We start from the raw sequence: 23,330 nt of genomic DNA on the forward strand, positions 1-23,330 counted from the left end.
ATGTTTGATTAACCAGAGTCCTTCAGGGACACAGAAGAGCTGAACATGCCACAATTATTTTGTAAAGATTTCTTTTGTAAGAAAGACAATTACAACCAAACCCAAACAAAGATCACAGCAAAACATTAGCATCCAGCAAATCAGCACACACAATTTATCTCCTCTCTACCTTCACAACTCCTGGGAACCTCCAGGGTCCCAGAGGAGCTCTAAGAAAACCATGATTCTTTGTCCTCTACACTGGCATGGTCTCACCTTCTCACTTTGGCAGCCTCTTCAAACAGAGGGTGAGAAAAAAACCACATTATTTTCTAATCTAGCCTTCCAGCTTGCTCTAGACACATCTCCCTGGTAGGGGAAGAAAGATCTCAAAAGCATCCACTGTTTGCTTACTCCCCAGCACACTCAGGGAGATGCATGTGGGCTGGAAGCTTTCTGAGCAAGGGTGGTCAATTTGATCTAAGTTGAGTAACTTTATATTCTGTGCAGAAATCTTGCCTGCCAGCTGCGAGGCTTTAGAGCATCCAAGGGCCACGACAACCACATGTGCAGGTTCACAGCAATGCTTCCAGACTCCAGGACACAGATAAGAGTAATAACTCACCTGCTTGTGGTGCTTACAAGTCAGCTCCACGTGATACTTGTTTCCTAATTCATGGTTGAGGCAAAGCTGTGCTTGGGAAGTTACCTGTCTTCATACCTCCAGGTGTCACAGGCAGAGGACACTGGTTTTGCCCTTCCCTGGAAGCAGACCAGAGCCCAAGCAGAGTCACTCTGCTGTCAGTTAGCCCAGGACCAGGAGAAATACCACATCTGCCCAGGGGCAAGTCCAACACCAGCATCACCAATCCCAGTGCTTTCACCAGCCATTTATAGGGATTTTAACAAAATAAAAGTCCTAAAAGCCCCAAACCCCACCACAGCTAACACCAAACATCAGAGTCAAACCTCTTCACGGGTTCCTTTGGTATAAAAACAAGCTGAATAGCAAGGGTTGAAGGGTTGCCCTTCAACCAGGAACTCTTCCTGCTCAGCCTAGACAGTTACAGCAATATAACTCTGTTTAATTAAGTTTGCCATGAGTCTTGAATAAGAACATTTAAGGCAGCTCCATTTATAGCTAAAATTAGCTATTCCTTATCAGCACTGAAGACCACCAATGATCTCTGCTCACAGCTTTGAGACAGCAGCTACAGCAGCCTCTTGCTCTTGCCAATGAGTCAGAAATCACAAACTGGCATGAAAAATTTGTTGGAACAAACCCCACAGTGGAAACAGGCCTGTGAAGGGAAAACACTTTGCAGTACTATTTTCCCTCCTTTGGAAAAAAAAAACACCACAAAAAAACACAACAACACCCAAACATTTGCTCAAAGAAAAATGCTGAGCAGGAAAATAACTCCGGGAAAAGCTAAATAAAAATAATTAAAATTGCTTATCATGAAAGAATTTTGAAGCACCTGTTTGTTCTATTACTGACTTGTCTCCTAAGGATTTTTAGTTTTTTCCTTCCTAGCAGCTTCTCCAATACAGTCAGAAGAAATAAATTTATGGTACACGAAGCCACACGAGGGAAATGACCAACTATTCTCTTTGGTCTAAGGTGATTATCAAGGGCCCTGGTGCCAGCAAAGCCACCCAGCACACCATGGGCATCACAGGGCCTCAGGGGAGCTGGAAATAATTAACACAAAACCCAGTGGCCTTGAGCTCCTTCTGCAGAGCTCAGCAGGCAACCCTTCCCTAATAAAACTGGAAAAGGCAAAGAGCTGCAAGTTAACATCTTGTTTAAAGGTCAAAAAGAGGATAAACCTTCCTCGATTTCCACTGGAAAATGCACAGTGTACAGCAGGATTTAAGCCTCACCCACCTGGGTCTGACAGGTGCCAAGAGATGCTGATGTGACTGACGTTACAATCCCCTCTTCCAGGAAGGTGTTCAGCTGACCTGCTTTAACATCCATCTTCAGGGCTTGCCCTGGGAAGCTGAGCCTGCAAGTCTCTGAAAATAAGGAGAAGGTTGAGCTCCTAACATACACTTTACACCTGGAGCTCTCGTGAGCTCTCCTGAGCCTCTGCTCTCCCTGCCTAGCAAGCCTGCCAAGCACAGGATTTATCCCCACAGACTACCTTGAGAGCTTTGCTCTCCACAGGGATTGTGCTCCTGGCCATTCTGGAGAAGCAATCTGTGTTCAGAAGGATTCAGAGGCTTTGGGTGTCATTAGAGTTACCATCAGATTTATGGGAAAGTATAAAAGCTTAGCTGTGAAAAAAAAAAAATAAAAAAAAATGAGGAAGAATAGAAGCCAGAGAGCTATTTAATCTGTTTAATCTGAAATCCTTAGACCTTAGGCATGAGCTACACCCCAGCCCAGGCTGTGGGGGCTGGGCAGGACATAGGTACCAGTTGCTAGTTTGTCCCAGGGAAAGGAGCAAAGCCAAGGCAGCCGAGTCTCCAGGGCTGACCCATCATTTCCCCCAGGCTCTGAGCTGCCATTCCCAACTCAGCAAACCTGAGCATCACAGGCTGGTTTCCTCCAGTCCAAATAACACTGAGATTTTTCACCTGTTCCAGCCCCTCTGTCCCCCATCTACAGTGAACCACCCTCTCAAATTTTGTCTGAAGCTGGTAAGAACCAGAGACAGCCCTCTCTGCTTCCACCAGCAGGAACAACACCAACTGATCCCAGGGAGGAATCCACAGGTATTTTTGCTCACAGAAAGTAAGAAAATGCAGGAGTCAACAACTTGAAGAAACATTCTTACACCTTGTTAGACAAGGTGTGAAACATGAAGCAGGTAAGAGCTTGGCAGGAGCCCTCTGAAGGTGAGAAAACCAAATTTGAGCAATGCCATATCAGGGTCACATTCTAACCACAGGCTGGGAGGGATGTCCAAGTATTTAGCCATTTACTAATGAAATCCTGTAATCAGGCTTCTGTTTTCTTCCTAAATCTGTAAGCTGTACAACTGAGCACCACAAAGGCAGGTGTACATGGAAACACACACCAGTGGGAGCCCATTTGATAAAGCAATGTGTATGTGAAACCACCCTAATTTTGTACACCAAGAGAAAGCCTGGGGAAGATTCTCCTCAGATGAAGCCAGAGAGATCAACACCTTTACCAGCTGATCCACAGACTGCTCAGAGGCAGCCATGAAAGACCCAAGCAAAGCAAGACTCTTAGCAGAAGGCTTAGACTAGACCTTGCAGCACTGAAAGAAGCAGTTAGGCTGACCAGCACTGACCAGGCACAGAGCTGTACCCTTTCACATGGGACAACCCAAAGAGACAGAAAAGCACTAACAACTGGCCCAGCAGACACATTCACTTGTGGGTAATAAAAAAATCCATTACTTCATGCCTAGAGGATCTCTCTACCACATTAATTATAAGCAGGGGTGGAGGATACAACAGAAGATGCAGTGTCATTTTGATCTGCAGCAATACTGATTGCCTTAAATGTTCTCTTCTGCTCCAATCAAAGGTTTTAAGTCTAAATAAAAGGAGCTAAACAACAGAATATGAAGTGTACTGATCTGTTACCTTAAGTATGGTCTGAAGGATCATTCCACTTGACAGGAAATCTAATCAGTGTTCTGCTGCTGCTTCACAAAGGACTCAGAGGTTCCCTTTAAACTGCAACTCAGAATAGGTCAGAGCCAGTGAAATGTCTCCTGGCAGTGGAGAGACACTAGACCAGAACTCAAAGCCTGCAGAGTCATGAATATGCCAAAAGTAAAGATGCTCCCACTTCACTCTGCCAACACACACCATTCCATAAGCAAACACAGGATCTGAAGACTCTCATAGTGTCAATCCCTGCTAATTTCAGAAATATCTGGTGATGCTTTCTTTTGTAAGCATATGTGATAGTTCCCTCTTATTGAGACTTCCCATATGGTATATTCCTGTTCTAGCTGTAAACAATCAGGGAGGGGAAAAAAATAATCCAAGGAAGCCTGGAAATAAAGAAAACAGCAATTCTAGATTTCTGACAACAATAAAACAATTTCATTGTATCAGAGGAACTACAGGGTTTTTAACCATAAGGCACAGATGCCAGTTTTTAGTAGCTGTTCTTCATGCTGCCTACCTGCTGGTGAGTGGTGACTGCTCAAGGTCGTGCTGCTGGGTTTTGTGCTCCCAGGAACCACCAAAAGAAACTCTCCACAGGTCAGACATGGAAGCTGGGTACTTCATGGGTATGAAACTCTGGCTTTATGACTAAAGCTGCTCCCTCTTGCCTTCAGATGGATCACAACCCAACATCATTACTTTTAACAGCACTGTAATGAAAACTGCAAAATCCACTCACATGTAGTTCTACCAGAATAATATCTGAATTAAATATATATATAAAAAAACCCACCCTTTGTTCTTATGAGTAAGCAGCTACAGTAAATGAAAGCATCTGCAGATTGGCACTGGCTAGAGGGCACAATTACATACTCATTCCACCTCCAAACTCAACATGTCACAGACAAAAACAAGCACAACTTAAAACATTTTTTGTTGTTAGAAGATTCCAGAACCTGGATTTCTGGATTAACATAATCATCAGAATGTGTGGCAGGCAGGTAACAGTTCTAGGCATGTTACAGTTCTACCTTCTCCCCCCTCCATCAAATCCCCCTCTCAGTCCTACAACCAGAGCAGCTTTCACAAACCAACCATTTTGAGCAGCATTTCTGTATCCTGGTGAGTTATTTCACTGGCATCAAACCTGACAAATAGAAAAATAGAAGTTCCCGGATTAAATATGATTTTATTGTCACATTTAACTGCTTTGTCAGATGTACACTTTGCAGGTTTCTGTGCAGAATAAAGAGAAAGACTGTAGTTGCCCTCTTGTCCAGTTCTGATTTCCACCCCGGGTGCCTGCAGCCAGCAAGGAACCCAGGGCAACACTCCAAGACAAAATGCATCAAGTTAAGGCTAACCAGAATCACGTCAAACAGCTAAACCAGACCACTAGGTGTTCAAAGGTAGAAACAAGCCATAGAAGAGTGGTGATTTTAACATCTTTTTTTTTTTTTCTTTCCAAAATAGTTTTTGCTTAATTTAGTACAGGTGAGGAGAGGCTCGTGAACAGCCTTTTGCCTACACATACATACATACTGAAATCTTCAGTCTTGTTGGAAATCTGAACTACTGCTACTTGTAAGCAACTGCTTTGTTCTTCTGGGTGCAAACCAAAGAAGTGGTTATGGACCCCTCAAAGGGACAAATGCTTAAGATAACCTCATCTTCAAATGTGTGCTTTCTCATTTACAGACCAGGGAGAAAAGTCCAATCATACAAACTTCTTAGTGGCACCATTTCACATATTTTGGGCAATGTTAGCATACAAGCAGTGTTTAAATAAGTGCATCCAAACATGAAATTCTCCAAATATACCACACTTCATTTATCCCAAATGGCAATTTTCTGACTAGAACCGCAATTCAGATTAGAATAATCATTTACACATTTCACCCAGAGGAAAAGAGGTAATAAACCCATGGGACTCTCCAAGCAATCTTCTCCTACCCTATCCCCTGTTTATTACATAAAATAACTCATCTAGAAGCATAAATCCAATATGCAGATGCAAATAAAATGCAAAAAGCAGTCTCTGATGTTTATAATTTGCAGACTCCAAAGTCCAATCATGATGGAATTTACTCCTTCTGTCAGTCATTTACTCCTTGTATGTGCACTTTGTATTTATGCTAAAATAACAAATGAGACAATAAATGAGGCTAGTGTGGCATAAAGTCATTGTAAACCCAGCGAAACCAGAATCATTATATTTATGACATTCATTTGGATGATTTACCAGTCATCCCACCCTCCCCCCCACCCCAACACCCTTTACAGAAAAAAGGCAACCATCATTTGAAGTGATACACACATTCTGCTAGTAAAAAAAGGTTGAAACAAACCCCTTCTCTGGTAAAAGAGCATGCTGATAGAAGAAGGTAGACCACATCTGTTCCAATCAGGCTTCTCAGAGCTACCAACATTCCTCTGCTTGCAAAGGCCAACTTGGCTTACCACAAAAAGCTATTTTGAAGGCGGCTGATGATACAATTCTTCCCTTTCAAAAATTAAAATTCAAGGCATGATAGTGCAAGAGGTAAGTTTTGATTTGAGAACATCATTTGTAGACTAGCTGTGCTTAGTTACTACACCCCAATTTATTGTCTTAAAGAAAATACGGCAACAAAAGCTACAAGTTCTCTATAAATTTCATTTTGCCTAAATTTACCAGGACATCCATGAAGCTCACCAGTATTTGTACAATTTGATTATCCTAATGATTCCATTATAAAACTTGCAAAATGTATCACAAGGTGAATAAACCCTCTAGTGCAAGTCTTCTACATTTTGTGTGCACAGAAATCCTGTGTAGTTCATTTCCTCCAGGTTAAATCCCCAAAATGTCTCTGGAACAAATGAAAAAACAGTGTCATGTGGATTTCTTTTCCCTCCCCCTATCAAATCTGGGAAGTTTGAGTGTTCCTGGAATCTCCATCGGGATGTGCTGCAGGTCGTGAATCCCTTGTCTGTGAGTATTCACTGTCAGATGACTCTGTAGGTTCAAGCAAATTTTCATAATCACTGTCTTCTGATTCATCAACATTGTCACCAACTGCTCTTTGGGAAGATGGCATGGATGCTCCATTACCAGAATATTTCAATCCTGCATTTGTGGAAACATAACTGGAAGAACCTACTGCTTGAGGCCGAGGCATAAAAACATTGCTGTCGAGGAGACCATGACTGACAGTACTTTCTTGACTGGATGCATTGAAATCAGAATATGGAGGGGGAGGATCAGAGACATCTGAATCTTCAAGCGTGCAGCCTTCCACAGCAAATCCAGTGTAGGACATTCGGGGAACAAACATAGGTTCCAAGTTATCTGTTGGCATTTGCCTGCTTAAAATTGCTTGCTGCATTCCTACAAAAGCAAAGAAAATCAGTGTACTTAATACTTACTCTGCAATGTTTTACATGACCTGGCTGCAACACACCACACTTCCCTAAATTTAGCAGTACATCCATCAAATCATCAGTGTTAGTGGAACTTGTGGATCCTACTGATCCCATTTCAAAAATGAAATGTGTTCAGAAAGCAGATGAGCCAAGTGCAAGTCTGCTACATTTTTCTGTGCAAAGTCATCCTGTGCAGTTAATTTCCTCCAGTTTAAGTTCCCTAAAAAAAAACAGCTACAGGAAGTTCCCAGAACCTGCTGCTCTTTCCACCTTCATCTTCTCTGTTTCTTAATTCCTTCTCACATCAAAAAGTAGCTATGGAAGAGCTCCTTGTGCCTGCTCCTCTCCACCTTTCTCTTATTCAGTATTGAAAGCTTGACTCAAGTTTGCGGGAACAGTATCAGCTTCTGCTGTGATATTAAAACTCAAAATCACTTCTCTACTTTCCCTGAATGCTCCTTGTTCAAGGGGACAATCTCAGGAACACCAGCAAAGCTACGTTGTCTGCTTCCCTCAGATTATTATTGTAAAACCTTTTCCTCCCAATGCCTGTGATGAGCCCAGCAGGCTGTTGAGACCACAGTGTACAACGGTCACCTTCTGCTGGTCAAAACAGCTGTACTCAAGTGGCACCTCACACTGAGACTGCTAACTAGCTGGCTGAGGAGGAACCACCTTTCCAGCCTGTGTTTTTAGGTCCCTGGCACAGCGATCCACAGCCAGGGCTCTGGCACTAATGTGAGACTGCTAAGGGATGCTGCTCACCAGAGCTGGAAGGGTCAGACACAATCACTGACATCTGTTCCCTGTGAAAAGCCACATACAATGGATAAACCCACCACTTCCATGATCTGACTTTTATTTACACAACTGGAGGCTTGGATAGGTGCTATAAATACATTTGTCCATTAAGGACAAGGTCTTTTTCTAGTCCACGTGGTTTTAACCATCCAAGCAAGACCAAAAGCCACAGATACACCTTGCCTTCAAGGATTTCAAAGCATCTCCATGTTTCATAATTAGTAAGCAGTAACATAAGCACTATGAGGATTTAAGATGTGCCAAGATGAGGCTCTCACAGCTCTGCCCTGGAACTGGAAATACACTTGTACTATCAACCTCAATGATGGAATTTAACCAGCACACGCTTATTAAAATTACAGATGGTTCCATGTCAGTAATAGCTGCAAGTATAACAGAGTATTAGAACAGAAAATTCAAAGTGATCTTAACATGAGATGATTTGGAAAATAATTTAAGGCAGACACACAAAGGAACAATGAACTGTACAAATGGCAAAAAGAGGAATGGTTACATCCTTCTGCTGACAAGAAACACAGGCTTACTCTTGATTTATGTAAGCTATAAATATCAACATGCATTAAGTGTGCTCAGCTGCTGAGAAACAGGCAAGTATTATTTTAGTATCTACTGTAATGGTTACAACTACAATACTGTATTTTTAAACACCACAGTTTGAGAAATAGGGAAAAAACTGGAGAAACTGCACAAAAGAGAAGGTCTCATTAGAAGTCTAGACATCATGACTGAAAAGGAAAGACTGGAATAATCGGGATAGAGAAGAACATGGGAACAATTTAAGTCTTTCAACTGTACATAAGAGGCTGCTGTGGAAAGGAAAGCAGAAGGCAGCTTAATTGAGAGTAGTACACATTAGACAGGAGGAAAAACTTTCCTGCAGGAAGGTTTGTTAAGTACTGGGGGAGACTTCAGTTTTTTCCTGGTTTCTAACTGGTTACTAACCTCCAAACACCTGTCTGAATTGACACTGGTATATTTAAAGCTGGCTTGCAGCTAGGCAATGGACAAAATGGTATCAGCTCTACTAACTGTAACACCAAACTGCTGGAAAAAGCAAAACCATTAAGGCTGAAGAGTTCCTTTAATAAGTCAATTAGCTGTATCTTCAGTAATAAAAATTATGTACTCCCTCAAGTGGCCAGGTAACAGCACTCCATTTTTACTCCATATTACAACTGTGGTGGGAGATTTCCAGGCACCTGGGAAGTGCACAGCACTCACTATACCCTAGAACATGCTCATACATGGGCAAAATTATTCCAGTGGTCTGGCAAGTCAAGCCTCAACTGACTTTTACACAACAGTGTTATAGTCATAACCTGTTCACCAAAAATGTGCCACAATAACAAGCTTAAACACAATACTACAGCAGGCATTGAAATCAAGTGCTCCATTTTCTTCCAGCTCAGAGAGCCACTGACTGGAATACTTAACTCACTAAAAGCAAGAAAATTCTCAAATATTGAGCAAGCAGGAGAACAGAAGGCCAGCTTCAGTATTTAGCCACACACATCTAAATATATTAGAGATACCAGCTGCATGTCTTCTTGTTTCAGCCCTCTCACATGACTATCTGCTCTGGCATAAATTCTCAGGCCAGCATTTGCATCTCACTAGCAGTATCAGAGGCCAGCACTGACTGCTCTTCCTCCTCCCCCAGCTTTTGCCATATGGGCTGGGATCAGCTCCAGTCACACTGCATTCCCATCTCCACTTCTCATTAGCTCTTGTAGTAGCAGTTCCCAAGCTGTTTCACCTACAGACAAGCAGGAAACAGCAGCAACTTGTGCCACTTCCATCTTTCAAATGGTCTGTGGCTGGTGCTGGTTCTTACCTTATCTCTGAGGCTGGAGAAGGAAAAACCTTAGAGAAGTGGCCTGACAGATCAAACTATGCTCTAAAAAACTCATGTGATACAGTACTTGAAATAGACAGGCAAATTCCAACAATATTCTGCATTTAAGTAATTTATTCCACTTTCTAGCAAGTACTTCTGAAGACAGGAATGACTGCAAAATGGGCTTTTAGGGAAGATTTAGTTCAACACTGAAAAGTGATACTTCAGTGCTCATTATGCTCACCACTGAGTCAGCAAATAATGGAAAAAAATGCTGACTAAATTAGGATTCAGTAACTGGGAAGTGGGACAGGAGGATAAAAATGTAGGTGGTCTTCTCTAAATCAGTGGTGAAAAAATCTGACACATCCACTAAAAGCTGCAAGATCAAAAATCATGATCTACATCAAAGTTCATCACTTAAGCATTGATTTTACTTCACCCAGTTTGCCTGGTGTCCAGAAATATAATTGGATTTTAATTTAATTGTGCTGGGATTGTATTTGGGGATAGAGCTGGGGAGTGGGAAAGGGAATAAAGATTTCAAATGGATAGCTACTAGCCTGTTAACTCAGTACCCTTTAACTGTGATACTTCAAAAAGGAATGTCCCCAGTGGTTAGATTTGCTTTTTCCCTTTCCTGGCTTTGCTCCACATTTCCTTTCCTACAACCAATCTTTCCCTGTGTTATTTTCCAAAATTACTTCCTCATTCTTTAGCTTTGTCTCTCTCCTGTGTTTTAATTTTGCTAACATTGGATGACTCTCACAAAAATACCTGCAGTACACATACTTTCACAGCTCAGTTATCATTCAACATAAACCCATCATATACCCCTTCCCAATGTGGGTTTTGTTTTGTTTTGCCATCAGGAAAACAACTCAAAATACTTCCACAAAGCCCTCTGTCCTTACAGCATCTGCTTCTGAAACAAACCAACAAAAAATTAAAAGGAAACTTACTTAATTCTTGTTCTTTTTCATTTTTCTTTTGTGCGATTTGCCTTTTTAACTTGTTTACATCAGCTTGAAAAGATTCAACAACACGTTCACTTTTTTCTACATCTATACACACTGCCTAGGAGAAAAACAAAAGATATGCTAAGATTTGGCAAAAAAACACAAAAGACTTCCATGAGAACATTAATAAAGCTACTACCAGACAAGAAGCAATTAAAAACACAAAACTAAAGAGCTGGACTTGAGAATATCAGACCATAATACTCAACCTGAAGATCATTTTCTTTACTGGTTGTTGCAATTCCCAACTGCTGCATGGCAAGAAAAGCATTTTCAAGTCATTTATCATTATAGAAAGGTTTGTAGTAAGATCCAAAGTTAGTTCTTCCTACTTGGTGGAGGAGATTTTTATTTTTAAATTTTAAATACACTGTTCTTAGCAGCTCAGGGTAATATTGATTGCTTTTTTAATCTGAAGATGTTATACTGGATATTGTTTACTTCTTCAGAAACTAAGTATGGGTCATTATCCTTAAACACAATCACTTTTGAAGAGCACACAGCTCTACAAGCATTGATGAGTCTTAATGTCACCAGCTATTCACAGCTTTTCTCCAAAAGGTTACTGATGTCTCCTGAGTTGAAACATTATGTTTTCATTTCTATATCTGATTTTGAGAAGTTTATAAAGTTTGAACCCTCTTCTCCCAACTAATGGGTGAGTAACACAAATACATGGCTCAGCTGCTCTACCAGAAAACTTTTTTTCCAGTCCTGCAATGTTCTTTGTGAAAGTCACTTTAAAGATAAGAGCTCCTCCGAAGTTAGCTAACACCTAAGTTTCTCTTAAGGTCTGTAAACAGCACAAACAGAGTCAGAGTTTTAACAGGTGTGAAGACAACTCCCTGATGATGGTACATTTTTTTTTTTCCAGACAGCAAGAGCATGAAGGGATGTGTGTGCTCTTGGCAAAAAAAAAAAAAAAGCACTACAGAATAACACCTTAGCTAATGGGACACCCTCTGAAAAGAGTTTATCATGTGTCCTGAAGGTGGCATGAGAGCTGCCTGCCTCCTGGACCCAAGTCACCCACCTCACAAGGCAGGTTAGAAATAGCTGCCTCCCTGAACAAGCAGGGTCAGGGATGACTGGAGATTCCTGTCTTGTTCTCTGCTGTACGTGCCAACCAGCAAAGCTAAGCTGGAGCTGAGACACAAATCCCTCCAGGGCAGATGTAAAGGGAAAGCCTGGGAATAAGCTGTGACTGCAGCACAATTAGCAGATGTGTGTGCTCCCCAGGCAGCACAGCTACACCGCTCTTCACATAGGACAAGCTGTGAATTGACAAGCTTGCACTGAGGAGATGTGACACTCAAGGCACTTTTCAGATGCTTTGTCACATTTGGAGCAGGATTCACTCATGCTCTCCACAAAATATTCACAAGTTTTAACTAACAGATGGAGCTCTTTGCTGCATGGTACATACCAAGAGCCAGGAATCATTTTTAAACTCACACAGGCAAGCCTCTAAACCTATGCAACTTCCTCCAGCCTTCAGTAATGCTTTTCTTCAACACATACTCTTAAAAATAGCTAACCTCTCCCAGAAACCACTAAGCATTACATCATTCTTACTTGCAAAAGAGAAAAAATTGATATTCCCATCAACCACTTTTACAGCAGCCACTGCAAATGCACACACTAACTAGAAACTTTATTAACACATTATTAAAGTCAAGACTTTTTTCCCCTACAGTCTATAATAAATTGTTTATGAGCTCTAAAAATCTCAGTCCCCATCCTTTGGTTTAAGCAAAGGACAAACAAAAGACACCAGATACATATGGATCAATAATAAGAAAAGGAAGTTACCTGTACTTTTTCCTGAAGTGCATTATAAACCTGATATATAGCCCTGATGTCCTTCATCACTCCATCTTTGTCAAAAAAATCAGTACTAAAAAAAAAAAAAAGAAAAAAAGAATTAATTCCTTAGAAAAGGCAATACAAGTTTCTAGCTCATGCTGTCTTCGAATTGCTGGTAAGCACTCTTAGCAGTTTGGTGCTAACATGTATCTTATCTTGTATCACTAAAAATATACCATACAGCCAAGAATCAAAATTGGGACAGCAGTATATTAAATACCAAAATTCCTTCTGGAAGAACAAAGTCCCTTTTGAATGAGATTAAACATTCAGAAATCTTTAATTTTATATATTTCCTTTGTTAACAGTCAGAAAAGCTACCTTGCATTTGCAGTATTTAATCAAAATTACTTAAAAAACAAATGCAGTGGGAACAGACCATTTTCCTGCAGAACTTGGGTTTCTCCTGCTTGAAATGCTTATTTGTATTATTCTTTGGAAGCTAAAGAATGTAGAATTGGTGACTGTACTTCATTTGCAAAGGAAAAATGCTTACCCATGTTCCTTAATAACTTTGGCATAATTCTGAGAAGTGTTTGGCACTGAAGAAACTTTGTATTCCTGTTGACTAGTGTTTCCTAGATTAGGAATAGTAAGCGACACCCTTTGATTATACCTGTAGAGAAAGTTTAGAAAGACTTCTTAATTCATGCTCAAAAAGATCAGTTACAATAGCCTTGATATGATGCCATCTCTCTGATGAGCTCATCTCATTTTACAGCTTGTGGGTTGGGTTTATTATAAAAGCTGCTAAGTATTCAAAGCTGTGTTCAAAATAAATGCATATCAAAACCTCCCTCGAGATGGACCTACCTCTTAGAACCTTTTAATTGTGCATTCAAACTACTTCAGATATAAGAAGGGTGAAGCTACATTCAAGTCCATTATAACAAGCATGGCAGTGACATCTGGTTTCTCTTAAAATATACTTTTTTTGGTAGTTATCTGAAGGCTGAGAGTGAAAAGAACTTTTACTCACCCCAAAACTTTAATTTATAAATGACTTGCTCAGAAAAAAAAGCTCTTGTGACTAACCATTGTACAGCAAGACATCACCTGACAAATACAAAGCTTTCCTTACATGTGATTGTACAAATCTCAAGACAATTTATAGTATAAAGAACAGCAATAAGAATAGTAATTTTAAAAAGAGGACTGGTTCCTCTACACAGATTTTTTACCTTCGGTTTGGTCTAAAAAGCACATATTCTAAAGCATGGGTTGAGTTATTTGCAGTGGAAATGAAGCTGAAGAGGAGGAAGACAAGATCAGGCACTCCAAGAATGTGTGTCAGCTGCTTGTGGATGATGTGCTCTCTATATGACATTTGCTGCTGAGTGTTTCTCCTAAATCTGTACCATCCAATAACGTTCTGTAATAAAAGTACATCAGAAAAAAACCCATAGTATTAGCAGAGATACATGTTTATTGTCTGACAATAAAGTTGCTCACATAATTAGCCAATAGCTTTATTACAAGGAAATTGGACTGAATTACTAGAGGCTTGTACCTGTTAAATAACCCAAGAGACATCCTGTTCCAACAAGACTATTAATTGCTAAACCTTACTGTGCTGCAAACACCTGTGTGTCTTCAATGCCGTTCAGGATCTCACTTCAGAAACACTTCAATCATTTAATTTTAGCATCAAATTTTGGAGCATCTTCAAATTATTAGACTTGAGCAGATGTAGGCTCTCTTTAGTCTAAATATTTCAACTGCTTCTTCACTTGTATTGATTTGTAAGACACTTCTCTTCACAAACATTTGCAAATTCGTGTCTGGTCACGTATGGGACTCTGCTGTGCAGAACAACACAATGATCTCATTGTGTATTTAATTGTGAAAGATTCATATGCACATCAGATAAGACCCATTCTAATTAAATTATTATTTCTAATACAACATGCATTAAACTCCTTTTCTTCATGTAAACTAACGTTTCATTCCAGAGATTAATGAAAAAAGGACACATAACGAAAAATTTGGTCTAAGAAGAGTTCCAAAAAGAGGCCTTATTGGGTAGTGAGGCATTTAGACTGCAGGTATATATTCAGTGCAATAGAGCAGATTCAGCAACATAAGACTTATGTGGGGAAGAAAAGAACAGTTTCCCACAACAGTGCTGCCATTTCCCCTGTTTTGCCTGCTTTCTCACCACAGATGATGCACCTTGCCAGAGTCTCCCTGCAAGGTAGGTCCTAACAAAGTAAAATTCCACTGAAATCTAGCAGGAGACAAGTCTTTTTAAATGATGGTGTTTGACTTGTCTCCTGAAGGGGAACTTAATATGCTTAGTGTGCTGGAGTAGAGTTAGAGGGCTACAGAATTCAGGATCTGAGACTAGTAACTCACTCCATAAAGATGTACATGTCTGTATGTATAAATACACACACAAAGCACCTCTGCACTAAGCAACAATACATTTGTATACACAGAGGAGTTTATTCTGAGGACATTTGCTAGAAGAAACACACACACACACAAATAACATTAGTGTTGCAGCAGTTGCAGAGATTTAAGACTTGCTTCCCTGAAGATCCCTTCTCAACTTAAGTCTTGTCTGTAAGGCAAAGTCCACAATTCAGATGGGTGAGGTGAACAGAAAGTCAAGACTGCAAATTCAATTTGCAGTTGGGAAACTGTCATCACTTTGCATAAAGATGATGGGTTCACACAGTAGACCTTCTTACTCAGACCAGAGCAGGGAAAATTAAGGACAGAAACCCCCCAAACCCAACAGGCCATCAGTGAAATACAACCAGCAGCTGGAATGACATGGGTTTGCTGCTGTTTTGCAGAATAAATAAAGCAAGGAAAAAGGTCTTGCTTTAACCTTGTACTAGCTCTGGCACTAACCAGACCTTGTGAGCCAAATCCAAGCACTGGTGATGCTTTTCGGACAGGTCTAACAGGGTCCACCACTGCCACAAGTTTATCCATGCAGGTCAGTCAGTGTGCTTTTGCCAGAGCAGGATGACTGGTTGATTCACTTCACTACATAAGGAACTAGACCTTCAGCTCTGCTCTTCAAAGTATCAGCTCAGGAGAGCTTCTGAAGTAACCATCTGATGATCAGAAGGACAGTGCATTCACATAGGGAATGAGATGGAACCCTGAAAAAGGCTTTGACTCTCCTCCATATAACTACTCAAATTTAATCTTACTGCCAGTTGTGCTGCTAATAACATAGACACAGCATAAAGCTGTGGCATCTTCTGAGATAGCTGACACGAGTTTACCCAGTGTAAAACTGACACTACAAAAATTGCAATTACAAGGCTTTATCATGACCACTCTTTGAAATTAACTCTTCAGAGCAGCTTTTCAGAGCAGCTCCATTGTTCTTGGTTCCAGCAGCAGAGAACACAACCTTTATGCTACATGTTTAGCTCAGGAATTTTAGAGGGTCAATACTAGCCCTTCACTTTTGGAGGCCTGAACTTAAATCTTTTGCATTTCTTCAGGGAATTTAGACGTTGTCCCCAGTTTAACCTTAGTAACACATTCTGTACAGGATAAGCATTGGGTCAAAACAAACGATCAGATTTGTGAAAGCAAGTATTTCTTCTGGTTGCCAACTCTGTTTGTTTTCCAAAATTGCTCTCTCTCATTACAGGCTCTAATGACTAGAAGAGGATGAAAAGACAGAAAACTTACTTTTCTTCGGTCTTTAAGAATCCTGTCCAAACTCTCCTCATTAACCTTGCCTGCATAGTCATAAAAGCTTGAACCAAAAAAGGAAGAGAGAAAGGTAGGTACATGGTTTACAAACACACATGATACATACAGTAGATAATTTAATCTTTGTGTTCTTTGAATAGATAGAATTCTAGACATTATAATAAGAACTTCCATAGTTTTGCCTTTATCGACACAGGTCAGTATTTCAGTACTCACACTGCCTATTTGAGATATCCAATTTAGGTGCCACGTAGAGCACAGCCAGTCCAGGTCTGACTGCACAGCTCACAGACAGAGGCAGCTGCTCACATTTAACCTAGATGCATAAGACCAGCTGCTGCAAAAACCCTAACCCTTCTTAAACCACTAGCAATGAATGACAACATTATTAGTTTTAAAATGCTTTCTTTGCAGACATCAGATTGATGCCTAGTATTTCACTGCTAGGCCCTACAAAAAGGGGCACATACACAAATGGTCTGTGTCGTTTTATTTTGACTACCATTCTGTAAAACCCTGATTTGATAACAAAAGGGCTACCTGCCAAAGAAGAAAGGAAAGCAGGGCCATTTTACATGCAACTACAAATCAATTTCTTGAGCTCCAGTCCTGCAACTGGACCCTCAAAGCCAAACCAGTCAGACTGAGGTTAGCAAGGATCCAAAGGATCATGGTCTTTCTGTGTGGTTCTGATTACAGAACTGAGGCTCAAACCCTGACAAGTTGTTCTTTTGAGGACAGGACAGATTCAAGAATTTATAAATCTATCTACACAGACAGGTTTATAAATTAAGGAGATCACACTTCATGATAAAAGGAAAAACGTTTGAAAACAGATCCCTCCCTGACTTACCTGCCAAGTCCTTGGTCCCTTTCAAGAGCTGGTATCACTAACACCTAAAGCATTGTAGGAAAACACTCTGTTTTAGAGGTCTATAATCTCAGCTCTTGTGTGTGGGGGTAAAAAAACCACAACAGAAAATCCTGAGCTCAGTACTTGGCTGGTAAATAAGGGTGGAAATAGAAATCGTTTTAAGATGCAGGTTATCTGGAATGTTAAGACTACAACTAACTACTAATGTGAGATTCTACATAATATTTGCATAATCTTTTCAATTAATGTTCGGAATGTTTTTATCTTCTTATAAGTAGTGGATATCTATTTCTCTTTCTAGGATTTATAAGAATATTCTTTTTATAGAATGAACAACTAGTACTTAACAGAACACTCCATTTGAAAACTGCAGAGAGAAATCAGCTCTTTTAAAATCCTTGCTTCTTACTCAGTTCCCACATGTTGGCAAAAGCACTGGAACCAAGCCTATCCTTCACACCAGCAGTGCCAGCTTCCAAGAACAGAGTGGATGAGCAATGTGCCTCCCTCAGACTGGCTACACTGAAGTGAAAAGAATAAGGGAGAATGCCCTAAAATCAGCATCTGCTCCAACTAAAGGAACAGAGAAACCAACAGCACGCTCTGGTACTGTTAAAGGCTGCATGAGCTGTGAGAGCTTCCCCTGTGCTCTGAAGTGAATAAATCCATCCGTGCTCTTCTGCAGCAACCATGCAGTGAAACCCAGACCTCTCCCCCTTCCTCCATCATCTCAGTTACTAAGAGCCAATTTCCTGACTGTGGAGAAGCAGTAAACATGAACAGTTTTGGTATATGCTGCACAAAGCATCACACCAGGAACCAGAAAGAATCTAGCAGACACTGGGATATTATCTTGCTTGTCTCTAGCATTTGAATCCCTGGGTTAAGAGCACCCTCCCTGGAATCACCAGGTAGCAAATGACAGCAGATTTTCTCTCTCATGTAACTAACGTCCATCATAGTATCTTAGGTATTTTGTTTTCTTAATTGGCTGGAAATCTCTAAATAAAGACAAGAGGAGACTGATTGGGAACTCCTTCTAAAATTAATTTCTAGACAGCAGTTTAGAAGCCATCACTCTATAGCAAGTGAAGACTATTAAAAAAAAACTATGAACTAATGGAAGATGCTAAATAGAATATAATAGATTTCAATTTAAATTCTGGAGTGCGGGAGACCAGAAAGCAAGAATAACTAGTAAGCTGAAAGTTTCAGAATAATTAGTTGTTGCAAGTCAGTAAAAGTAAGAACCTGGCAAGCCAGCAAGTGACTAAGGTTAGGGTGTCCTTTATCCATGCAAAGCTAATCTAAGGTTACAGTATCTTGACATTTCTCCTGATTATCAGATATGATTTGGTCTAACTGCTATCCCACCTCCACTACATGAGATACACACCCAAGGAGACAGAGAAATAAACTGAGCTGCCTCAACAACCTTTTTTAACCTAAGGTAAGTGCTACTAAAAGTGTAAACTCATGCTTTCACTGTCATGGCTGGTGCCATTTACACATGTCCCTTTAATGTCATCAGATGAGCAAACACTGGTGGAGACATGTGAAATGCTGATGTATTTCCATGAGCTATCTATTGTAGTGCAGACAATGCAGGAAGACAACAGAAAATGCTTACCTAAAGAGTTTGGAACAAGGCTCATGGTTATGGATTTCTGCAACAACAAACAAAAAGAGACATTTGTCCAACTGCTCAAGGTAAACTGAAATTACAGTGGCATATCTTGTAGGAACCTTCACATCACAGCTACTGAGCAAATAAGCATTTGTGTCAGACCACACACTGCCCTCTGTGTCTCAACAGCACCTGATGACACAGCACCATACCTGGAAAACTGGCTTCTCCTCCTCATCTGCCATTTTACAAAGGAAAATATGTTAACAATAAGCAAGCTGGACACTTGCTCAGACACACACAGACATACCTGAGCCTCAAATACACACTTTTGGTTGTAACATCCTCAAAAAGGCATTTATTGTATTTTTTTCTTTTTGATACACCTTTCCACAACAGTTTACTGGCATCGATACACACTGTGTATTACAGCACCATCTAATAAAAATAGGTATAGCTCAGCTATAGGAAATAGTAAAAAGCCACTGATGTATTTTTATTGAAGAAGCTGTAATAAATTCTGAGGTGCTTATTGAAGCAGCAAAGGTTGCAACATGACAACAATCTTGGAGAAGAGTGAGAGAAGTGCAAAAAAGCAATCCACTTCATCCCTCTAACACCAAGCAGGACTTCCTTTTTCTGTGGTGTTTAAAACTTCTCTAAAGTTCTCCTCTACTCTTTCCACCAAATACAGCTTGTCATTTAATAATATTATCAAACCCTGACCACACAACAACTGTCTGGAAGTGTCTGCTCAGACAGACTAGCACTTTTGTAGCAATACAACACCCAGCTCCTGTATCAGAGCCCTGCCGGAGTTGTGTTTAGCAGCAACTTTGTTGAGACTCTTCCTTCCTGGAGGGTGACTCACCACCCACAGCTCTGCAAGCCACGGGCTGCTGGCGATTGCAATCTCAGCAGAGTCAGGACCAGATCACAGTTCCCAAGAACAACAGACTACACACACTAAGCCACTATCAAAACAAGGCCCTGGACATCCACGGCAGGCATGCTGCCTGAGAATCCCTGCATTTTCACTGGCAAGAACCCTGCAGGATGCTGCTGGTACAGTTCCTGACCTTATTTACTTGGCATTGTTTAAAAGCCTATCAACCCTGCAGTTTCAAACAGGAATCTGTGGAAATGATCTGCTAAACAAAGCCAGCATGTGCAATTATTCCAGCTTAGACCAATTCCTTCCAGCAAACACACTGACTACAACAACTGAGTATACATACTTGATTCTTGGGTTGTTCTGTTGCTCCACAGACCTTGTCTTTTGAAAAGCAGGAAGCAACCAGCCTGCTGCTCAGAAGGCACAAAGCAGCCATCATTCTGAATTTGAGTTTTACACAGTGACTTACTGTATCCCAGACTGGTTTGGGTTGGAAGGGACCTTAAAGATCATCTAGTTCCAACCCCCCTGCATGGGAAGGGACACCTCCCACCAGCCCAGGCTGCTCCAAGCCCCATCCAACCTGCCCTTCAACACTGCCAGGGATGGGGCAGCCACAGCTTCTCTGGGCAACCTGGGCCAGGGTCTCACCACCCTCACAGGGAAGAATTTCTTCCTAAAACCTAAATATGTCTAGCTAGACACGTGTATATAGATGTAGATGTGCATATATATAAAAAACCCACACATGTATATATAAAAATATGCAGATGTACACGTGTATATATAAAAACCTATCTGTATCTTTATATAGAATATATGTACTATATACATACACACATATATACTCAGACACCACCACTGCCTCAGCTTTGAAACAGCAGACACAGAAAGATGTTCAAACTCACTAGTGACAACAGTGCCAGAGAACTGTCAATCTCAGTTCCTGAGTTGAACCGGGAGTTCAAAAGTGAATGGCAAGCAATAAATATGGAAGCAAACATTTGGTAAGAAAATAAAAATACCCAAAAGATCTCCATGGGAGAGTAGTTTCCATTTTCTGAAAATGACTGCAATCAGGAACGTGACAAAAGAGTTACCTAAAAAGGGAGTAATTCTGAGTGCCACAAACACTTGGTTTATGGAAGCAGGCTGAGGCTGCAGCTGGTGACATGACTGTGCTGCGCTGCACTGTCAACAATATCAGTTACCAGTGAATAATCCTGTCTAGTTCTGTCCCAACAGACAAAGCCATCAGCTGCCTTCCTTTCTGCAACACTTTGACAGTGATTGCACGCACACAGAAAATCCTACGCCTTTATTTTTTGTAATTTAGCTCAATTAATTAATTGTAGCTAATTGACACTTCACACAGCCAATTTATCAGTCCTGTTCCCTGAGGAATAACCGGAACAGGAAACCATTAACCTTCTGCATTCTTGAATACACAAGCAGTTAAGGTGGCAGGTACCTTGAGATGTGACATCCTATGGAAGACACTTCCAGAGATCTTTAGTTCTGTATCAGAAAGACATCTGAGAGTCAATCACAAGCTGCCCGTGCATTAGCTAAGCTTTCTGCAGACCCTGCCATGCCATCTGCAACCACCTTCACAAGCCAGGTATGTACACAGCTGGGTTTTTAAAAGAAGCTTTAGATGTATTTTAACATCAGGTCACAGATAAAAAAGGCATTTCCTATTTTCTATAAACCACAGAGCTACAAATACAAAACATGCAACAGCTTCTCACTCGTGTATGAAAATACCCACTTCAAGCAACAATACTTTACTGCAAGATCTCAGCTCTTCTTTCACTTTTCACAACAAAACCAAGCTGTGCTTATCACCAAACTGGCAAATATCCCTCAGCACATCTTGCTGTGACAGTTCATGAGGCCATCAACCACCAGACATCCATCCAAACCCTCTACTGGAAATCTGCCTCCTTCCAGTGTTAGAAAAATCAAGAAATGCAACTAATTTGATTTTGAGCACACGCTTGTATTTAGGCAACCATAGCAAGCAGGAAACTCCCTGCAGGACCAAAGCCAAATAAATAAGTTATCCACCATAAAATGCAGATAAATGCCTTTAATGAATGATCCTTCTTCCACAAAAGGAAATGCATGAAAGCACATCTAGCAAAGGACTGTCTCCCTTCCTCACACCTCAGCCACAATCACAAAAATACTTCACACATCAAAGACTGGAACAATACTACAGGAGAGACTGGAACATCATGTGCTGGTCTCACAAGTGAAGTAATTCTTGCTGAACTGTTGGACTGAAAGTGGAAACGCTGCTTCTTTCAGAATTTCTCAAAGTTCTATCACTTACCAATCACTTGCAGAAACTCAGTGTTGCTGATCTGTGAATCACTGATGCTAAAGGTCTCTTCTTGTCTCACCTCTCCCAGCAGGAATCCTTCCTACAATTTCAAAGAGGAAAAAAAAAACACAACTAAAAATAGGAGAAAACCCCCACTATAGAGTCCCTTCCTGTAACTTTCTCAGCATTAAATGGAAGGACTAAATCAAAGATTTAGTCTGAAATAAATATGAGCTGCAGCCGGAGTTCGATTCACCAACATCCTTTCATGACACTAAAGGAACAGGTTGTCCCACAATAAGATTAAATCCACAGCTCCACAGGTGAATCCCAGCTCATACAAGGCAGAGATGAAGCAAAGGGATGCTCTGCCTCCAGTCCCAGAAGGCAGGCAGGCCCTGGGGGAGGAAGCCGGATCAAGTGCTCCAAAGCTAAGGGCAGGTGGAGCTGACATCTGCAGAGCTCTCTCCAGTGTCCACATGGAGATGGGGCCCGGCTCGGAACAAAACCAAGGATGATACAACTCAAAAGGTAACTAAAGTCTTTCCCACCCCCCCACCCCATCCCCGCCCCAAATGAGTAAGTAGAATAAGGAGGAACCAGGTGCTTTCGGCGGTGCAGCCTGTCCTGGTGCAGGGATCGGGAAAAGCAAGCTCAGGCGAGGAGCCTGCCCGCACGGCAGCGGGGCTGAGCAGCCCCCCGGCTCTCGTCAGCGGCGCTCCCAGCTCCCGCCGCTCCCAGGGCTCCCAGCTCCCGGTGCTCCCAGCTCCCGGTGCTCCCAGGGCTCCCAGCTCCCGGTGCTCCCAGCTCCCGGTGCTCCCAGGGCTCCCAGCTCCCGGTGCTCCCAGGGCTCCCAGCTCCCGGTACTCCCAGCGCTCCCAGCTCCCGGTGCTCCCAGCTCCTGCCGCTCCCAGGGCTTCCAGCTCCCCGCCGCTCCCGCACGCCCCGAAAACCTTGTCCGGAGGGCCCGGCGGCTCTGCAGACCATCCCCCTCCTCCCGCAGCCCCCCCAGCCGGCCGGAGGCACCTGCGGGAGCCCAGCGGGGCCGCACCCCCCGCGCGGGGCCCGGCCCGGCCCGGCCCGGCGGCTGCGGGGCGGGGGAGGGGGGAGGCGAGCCCCGGGAGGCGGCGGCGGGAGGCACCTACGTGGTCGGCGCTGCTGTTGGCGCTGCAGTAGCAGACGGCGCTGAAGGTGTAGCCCGAGATGGACGCCGCCATCATGGAGGCCCCGCCGCCGCGCCCGCCGGCCCCGGCGCGCGCCCGCCCGCCGCCCGCCCTCCCGCTTCCGGCGGCGGCGGCGCGGGGGCTGCTGGGAAACGTAGTCCCGCCCGAGGGGCCGCTCCCCGTGTCCCGGCCGGCCGGCAGCCGCGCCCGGGGGAGCGGGCGTGCCTGAG

The 23,330-nt window shown here is 42.2% G+C and overlaps 1 protein-coding gene across 1 annotated transcript; it reads right to left on the bottom strand.

Annotated features, from left to right (window-relative positions):
• Nucleotides 1-4,748: 4,748 nt before the first annotated feature.
• Nucleotides 4,749-23,191, bottom strand: ABRAXAS2 (abraxas 2, BRISC complex subunit). Its single transcript, XM_051618989.1, has 9 exons — nucleotides 23,083-23,191; nucleotides 21,947-22,037; nucleotides 18,717-18,753; nucleotides 16,189-16,255; nucleotides 13,710-13,900; nucleotides 13,025-13,144; nucleotides 12,475-12,559; nucleotides 10,606-10,720; nucleotides 4,749-6,949 (listed from the first exon to the last, which is right to left on the bottom strand). Exons 1-9 carry the CDS (start codon nucleotides 23,155-23,157, stop codon nucleotides 6,483-6,485), a joined length of 1,248 nt encoding a protein of 415 aa, XP_051474949.1. The 5' UTR covers nucleotides 23,158-23,191; the 3' UTR covers nucleotides 4,749-6,482.
• Nucleotides 23,192-23,330: the final 139 nt, after the last annotated feature.

This window comes from Apus apus, chromosome 4 (assembly GCF_020740795.1).
Source record: "Apus apus isolate bApuApu2 chromosome 4, bApuApu2.pri.cur, whole genome shotgun sequence".
NCBI classification, from domain to species: Eukaryota; Metazoa; Chordata; class Aves; order Apodiformes; family Apodidae; genus Apus; species Apus apus.

What these genes read in the sequence shown, in the direction of transcription:
- ABRAXAS2 (XM_051618989.1), bottom strand. Translation starts at nt 23,157, where the DNA reads ATGATGGCGGCGTCCATCTCGGGCTACACCTTCAGCGCCGTCTGCTAC. An exon ending in TGAGTTTCTGCAAGTGATTG is followed by an intron (nt 18,754 to 21,946) that starts GTAAGTGATAGA and finishes TTGTTGTTGCAG; the next exon opens with AAATCCATAACCATGAGCCT. An exon ending in TGAAAAAGAACAAGAATTAA is followed by an intron (nt 6,950 to 10,605) that starts GTAAGTTTCCTT and finishes TTGCTTTTGTAG; the next exon opens with GAATGCAGCAAGCAATTTTA.